Here is a 7,365-nt window from a genome sequence, read left to right as displayed (position 1 = left end):
GTCTCAGTAATTTAAAATTATGTTCAACAAAGTATTTGCTTATGCACCAGTCATTGTCGAAAGTGTTAGCCATGTAAACCTGAGTTATGGGATTTGAATGCCACATTTTATACTGAAAATAAGTTAGATTCACAAGAATAACACCTTCTAATGGTGGGTTTCACATAACAATTCTTAGGAGCCATTACATGGTCACACAGTATGGATTCCAAGCACATCAACATGTGGGCCAAATGCATGCAGCCAGTCTTGGTTACCACCACACTCTTTAAAATCTCACACTCATACTTCAAGTTTTCCATGTAACCATGGTGTATTTTTGTACAGGCAGACATACAACTACAAATCTCTCAATACTTTCTGTTAATCAAATATTGAGACATTTACTAAAAAAAAAATTTTTTTGCTATTTACCAAGTGTAATTATTTTTGCAACAAGGCAATGAAGTTGCAATATCAGGAGAAGCTAGGAATCAATGCTAAATTGTTCGAGTTACGCAAATCACCACGCTCAAATTGTAACCATGTTAGATTAACAAAACTTTGAGTTACGGGCAACATAGATTTATTGTTTGGTTTAACGTTCTAATTTACGAGTTGCGTTAAACAAAATCAAAAATTAATGCCCATAACTAACAATTCAGCATCTCTTTCTGAGATCTCTAGAATGTAGCAGTACAGGGGGAAATAATTACATGATCCTAAAATAACACTTAACAGCAATTTCAAACAGCTAATCCCACCAAAGTTCAATCTAAAAACAATTATTGTGATTGAATCAAACCTCACTGTGATGAGTAGACAACTTATTTAAGACAACTTATTTAAGACAACTTATTTAACCTGCTGTATATTATGCTCAGTACAAAGACTAGAAGACCACATGACAACTTGGTAGTCAGGTATTTTTTATCAATTTGTCTGTTAATTATAGTAAGCATTCAGCCAATGGTACTTGCTCAGTAACAATATCACAAATTTTCAACATGGGAGGGGGGACTTATAAGTTACTACTATAACCTGAAAGCTTAGATATACCATATTTGTCATAGCTTAGAGATCGAGTATAGGCTGTCATGGTAGCATGCTTGGAAACTTTTAGTGAATATTTGTATCATAGATCATTTTGTCGCTGGCTTAATATTAGTAATCACCAAAAATCACCTTGCTGAATGCCAAATAGTCAATTTCATTTTTACAAAATCCTCATGGGATCAAAACAACTTCACACCATCACAAAAAAATTCTAATTTACAATAATCATTCATAAAGACAAGAATATGTTCAGCATTATTTATTTCATTGTAAACTGCATCAATATGATGAAGTAGCACTTTCCACAAACCTTTACTGACCACTTCAAAAAAAAAAAAAAATACTGATTTGAAAAATCGAAATTGGGAATTCACACTCCAGTACTATTCTAGCTGACAACATGTGGAAAACCTCTAATATATTAAATACAAACTTGTAATTGGCATTCTTATTTGTTTTAGGAAATCCCCACTTCTGTAATGACATAAAATTCAATACAAATCATCTGCCCCAGTTCCCAAATGAATTATTCAGAGAGAAAATCTACCGCCATTACAATTTTGCCTAGATAGTTTACTCTATCTGCAATTTTGTTTCAATATAATTAATACTAGGTTTGGCAAGGCTCTAGAAAGATCTATGAATTGCATTTAGAAGCATGTACATTCGGCACAAACAAACATGCGTTTAATACAGGTATGAAAATAGTCATTTTAAGCAAATTACAAATGAGCATTTCTATTAAGATTTGATATTGGTTAGGGGGAAAAAATGCACACATGGTTGTAGATGAAAGAATGATTATCATAATCACATTTTGTTTTTGATAATTATTAGGGATTAACACTCCAAATCATCTACCTTAATGAAATCAAATACATTTGATTGAGGTGAAAATTTATAATAATACGAATCAAATGACAATTCACTGGAATTTCCCAATAAAGTTAAATACAAATTCCTGCTTTGATTCTAAAACTATCAGTTCATCGGAAGGTAATACAAATGTGGGGATGAAATAGCTAAATTTGGCAAAAACTGCGACTCAAAATAAAAGATCCAATACATTTTCCTCTTGTAATTCTAAATTGATTGTAGTTTGTGAAACAAAAGTAAAACTCCATTAAATTGTATGAACGTACATGTACAACAGTAAAAAATATAAACATTGCATCTTCATTGCACGAGACAATTAAGATTCATAACTTGTTATCAGGTATGCTAATTACCCGTGCCTAATAACTAGACATGAAAAAAATAATAAACAAGTTCTCATAGCTCATGTGTTTGAGGGCGCCCTACCACTGGGAACACATCTGGAGCAAAAATTGCGTTTCTAACTGGAAATACTGCCGAGTCAATTTACTTATTTGTTTTCATGGATGATTTTCCCATCTTGCAACATAAAAATAATACAACTGTTAAAATATTTAAAAAAAACAACTAGGCAACAGATACACAAAAAATGGTGGGAATAGAAATTATTTCTCGTGAAAACCACATAGAACATATGCGGGACGGGAGCAAAAACACAGTATGGATTTAAGTGCAAATAAGTGAATTAGTTTATTTTTCAACACTAGGTATAAAATATCCAAACTTTAGCACTGAAAGGAAGCATATTTGGCAATTCCTATTTTTTTAGGTGACTCCCTGTTCTAGTAAATCTGGTCATCTTTATTTTCAAATTGCTTTGTATTAAATCAAAATAATACAATCGTTTTAACACATTATCAAATACATGTACGTGTTCAATGTTGAAAGCTGTATTGGCAAAGCATGGGGCTTTAGAGTACGACCAGTTTCCACGAAACACCACAGCCTAGAAAACTGACAGGTAGGATGTGTCATCACTCGACAGGATTATCCACGCTGCATCAGTGGCTCAGATTCTTCGCCCGCTTTTCTTTTTTTCAATTCGCTTTGTTAGATGGGCATTGGCTGTTTCAAGTGCCTCGACTTGATCGTTGGCTGCCCTTAGCTATATCACGACACCACACAGGGATGGGTACACATACAAAAGTAAGAAAAAGTGGAAAGAGAAAGGTGAATATAACATCAGTAGGAAATTGTGGGAGTGTAGCTATTAGTGGAATAAATATAAAGGGTTGATGGCGGGGGTTTAATGACACAATTATGTTAGATAAAAAATATATAAACTTTATGATTAGAAGAACAGCCAGAACACCTGGGAATAGCTATAAAAATAAAATGGAAGAAATCCGCTGGAATTGGCTGTACAAGTAATTCCATTTGCTAAATTAGAAATATTGCCTAATGGATGAAATAAAATTATGGTGACAAATATTAAAAAAAAAAAGGTGAGTGGGTTCAGGGCTACCATTCTCAGCTTCTACTTGTTTATCTGGATTGTGAAAAGCCATCTCATGTGCTATGTAAACCAATTACAAATTATTGAATATGGATTGAGTAATTTATGTCATCAATCTCCTGATATTGGAGTTTGTATTATTTGCACCGTTGGAAAACAGCAATATCCCAAGATAATCTCAAAGCCTTAATGGAGAACTGCACATAAGATTGGCATTCCACCTCCATTGCACAATGCATGCTTCCCACAGCTACATGTATATCCAAGAACTACAGCTGTATCATACAACCATGCCTGCATCTAACTGCATTGCACATAACAGTTAGCTTGTGTGTGTCAATCACAACAAATATATCATTCAGTTTGTCTAAAATATCAACCTGGTCACAAATCCAAGGGCTTGATTTATGCAAGCGAAGGGTTGTTTCAGAGCAAAGCTTGGTTCCGTGCGCTTCGACTTTTCAGGCTTTCAACACGTTTACTAAGGCGACTATTGTCTAATTCCAGTTCCATTATTCGTTCCTGCACTTTCTTCAGCTGTAGTAAGGTAATGGTAATAGTAGAATGACTAGAGTTATTACAGAAAAGAGATTGTAATGCATTGTTGCATTGATGAGAGAAAACCAGTTTGTTTCTGCATCTCATATTTTACCAGTGTCACAAGTATATCCTTGTCTTTACTGCAATACAATTGAATGAGAACAAACTGGTTTCCTCAGAATATGAAGAAAGAATGAAGGCAGGCAGATACAAAAATTGAACTGGCAATTCTAAAGTGAACAACACAACACCATGGTACCTCACCAGCCTAGATTACAAAAAAAAAAATAAATAAAAAATAAGCAGTGTTTAATGAATGAATACCGGGGTACTACTGGTACAAACACACACACATTCATATCTACAACTAGTGGTGCACTATGAACATAGAATTGTATTGCACATATACACATTTATTTTATAATGCATGTATATTAGCTTACAGCATGGGAGGGGACTACTATTACATAAGTGCAACATATCTATGCATGATTCTACAGGTTGACATATTCTAGCACTTTTTTTTTATTATAACCTCACACTGAATTCAGGAAAATTAATGAGAAATTCTCATTGACAGTTTTCCTACAAAAGTACCAGGATGTGTGACCTGTAGGGGTCACCACAGATGTGTTCAGAGCAAACATTAGTCAATAGTTATACATGACCCCTATCAAACTAACTGAAAACATTTAGAGAAGACCTTGTCAAGTACAAGTTTTTCCAGACAAGCTGATGAAGATGTCAATTTCTAACATAGTAATCTTTTTTCTCCCCTCAATTTACTGCCCACGCCATATTGTTACGAAACGACAACATTGCCAATATAATGTGCATCTTGAGATCCTTACATGATAAGAACTGCTCAGTTCAAACCATTTTCACGAGGGTGCGCCATTCGGCTATAAAATGCACTCATTTATGAACCAATGACTGTATCCTGACATTTCATACTGTATCAGTACATACATTTTTCTTTGTATAATTTTACTGAATGAAATAAATTAAAAGGCAATCGCATCGTGATCCTCAATACTCAATGTGTCAGAGTCCCTCACTATTAGTTTGACTTCTCTTATTGAGATTGGTTTAATCCAACTTTTTCTAATCATGTAACAATCCTAAGATGCACATAGCAAACTAGTCAGCAATTTAGCTGGCAATTTTGCTGTTCTGGTGTTATGGCAGTAACAGTAATACCAAATATCACCTAAGATTTGAACAGTGGTCATGTGCCAATTGATCATTGTGATTAATACATAATTAACAATGAATATCATTACAGACATAAACATAAAATAAAACAATATGATATGCAATTAAGACTTATCCATGTGACAAGTTACAATGAATTAATTAGATTTCTACTGGCAAGAATCCCTCACCAATAAGTTGAATCCTAACCCTGTCCCTCCCATGCACATTCCTCCAATTTTAATTTAATATGCCTCTCTTTTTAAGGACACATATAAGGAGGGCATATATAACTAAATTGGGGGGAGGTGCAATGTTAGAGTTAGGGTTCAGTTTAGAGGTGGAGGTTCCAGTCAGACATCTTTGCGCTGATTGTAACAATGTATTGTCTTTGTACAAGACGGGGGTAATACATTTCTGAGAAACAGGAGTGCATGAATGAATAACTACATGGACGACCACAATCATGGACGAGTGCAAGTTTCTTCTCCATGAAAAGTAAAAACAACTTGGCAGAAGAACTGAATACAGTGACTTTACCTCTCTTTGAAGTTTCCGTTTTTCTGCTTTCAATTCATCTTCTGTTTTTTCAGCATTTTCTGCTGCTATTTTGTATCGCTTCACTTGACTTTCTAGCCTAATAATCTGCAATGAATCACACACAAATATAATTACACATGTTCCACATTTCGGACAATTTTTAAGAATAGGAATGAAGTCAGCCATTTTGAGCAATGCATTCTGGGAGAAATGCAAATATTTTCAAGACCAACTTCCAAATATGGAAGCAGTTGTTTTTTCTACTACCGGTACTTCTGATTGGTGGATTGGAAATTATCCACTTGGTATGATCAGTTGTCCTGGTAACTTACATTGCCTTCTAGAGTTGATTTATCTTGTTCAGTTTTTTGTAATCGCATTTTATATTCATTGACTTGTTTACCAGTTTCCCCTGCAGACAAAAACAGAAATAGCATGACGATGTGATACTGTTATACGTTAAATTTTGTCACAAACAACTTTAAAGCAGTTTGTACTCACTCTGTAATTCCAGTAACTCTAAATCTGGACCATTCATGGGAGATAGTGGAGTATTGCGCAGTCTATCGCCTTGATTATTTTTACTCTTTTCTTCTTCAAGTTCAGCTTTTAATTTTTTAATCTACAAGTGAGAACAACGTATCCTTGAGTGAAGTTGTAAAAACAGATTTTCCCTATACTGTTCAACATAATTTAATTAAGCCACAACCCATGGTCTGGTACATAATGAAACCAATATTACACGAATGCCCTGTTGTGAGAAAGCATAAATTTATCAAAGAAAGCTTAGAAAGAACTCCCGTGTGCTGAGAGAATTGGAGACACATTCAAAATTAATTCAAAATTACTTGAACTTGAGATGTTGATGGAAACGCAGAAAACTAATTATGCAAATTAGGTTACTAATATGAACAGATTTAAGTGTAAAACTAATAAGGTCTGCACAATGTAACAAGTTTCATTGAAATGTGATTAGAACCAAAATAATATTAATTATTATGCTAATTAGAGAATTAATATGAACAGATTTTAATCCAAAATTAAGCAGACTGTCTATTGTCCTAGAGCACTTATGTACCAAGTTTTATTCAAATGTGATGATCAATATTTGAGATATCAGTATTAATTAATTATGTTAATTAGGTGATTAAGAAGCATAAATATTTACCAAAAACTAATATGGTGTATAGTCATAGGTTCATTGAAATGTGATGGGTAGTCTTTAAAAGTTTCATTGAAATCCAATGAGTGGCTTTTAGACATCACTGCAACAGCCATAGAACAGCAAAAAATTAACTAATTATGCAAATTAGGTAATTAATAGGTACAATTATTTATCCCAAAATTAATCAGGTCTCTGCAGTCCTAGAATATCTATGTAACAAGTCTCAATGAAATGTGATGATTAGTACTTGAGATATCAGGTGAAAAGCTGAAAATTAACTAATTATGCTAATAAGGTGATTAATATGCACAAATATTTACCCAAAAACTAATTAGGTCTCTGCACAGTCCTCAAGTAACTATGTACCAAGTTTCATTGAAATATGATCATTACTACTTGAAATATCAAAAGCTGAAAATTAATTAATTATGCAAATTAGGTAATTAATATGTACTGATATTACCCTAAAAACTATCAGGTCTGTGCAGTGTCATATGACATCTATGTCCCAAGTTTTATTGACATGTTATGATTAGTACTTGAGATATCAGTGGAAAAG

General features: G+C 33.6%; 1 protein-coding gene across 4 annotated transcripts in view; it reads right to left on the bottom strand.

Annotated features, from left to right (window-relative positions):
- Window positions 1-1,279: 1,279 nt before the first annotated feature.
- LOC100377949 (leucine-rich repeat flightless-interacting protein 2-like) overlaps window positions 1,280-7,365 on the bottom strand; it is a 45,778-nt gene continuing 39,692 nt past the window's right edge. For 3 of the 4 annotated variants that reach the window (XM_006824553.3, XM_078005524.2, XM_078005525.2), the window contains 5 exons: window positions 6,143-6,263; window positions 5,974-6,053; window positions 5,642-5,746; window positions 3,748-3,904; window positions 1,280-3,016 (listed from right to left, as the gene is read on the bottom strand). In XM_006824553.3, the coding sequence (XP_006824616.1) occupies window positions 3,794-3,904; window positions 5,642-5,746; window positions 5,974-6,053; window positions 6,143-6,263 (417 nt within the window). In that variant the 3' untranslated portion in view covers window positions 1,280-3,016; window positions 3,748-3,793. The remainder of the gene's footprint in view (window positions 3,017-3,747; window positions 3,905-5,641; window positions 5,747-5,973; window positions 6,054-6,142; window positions 6,264-7,365) is intronic. The other variant, XM_078005523.2, reaches the window with a different exon arrangement.

Source organism: Saccoglossus kowalevskii, chromosome 7 (genome assembly GCF_978046115.1).
Source record: "Saccoglossus kowalevskii chromosome 7, keSacKowa6.1, whole genome shotgun sequence".
Classification (NCBI taxonomy): Eukaryota; Metazoa; Hemichordata; class Enteropneusta; family Harrimaniidae; genus Saccoglossus; species Saccoglossus kowalevskii.
This window is presented reverse-complemented; position numbering and strand designations above follow the sequence as displayed.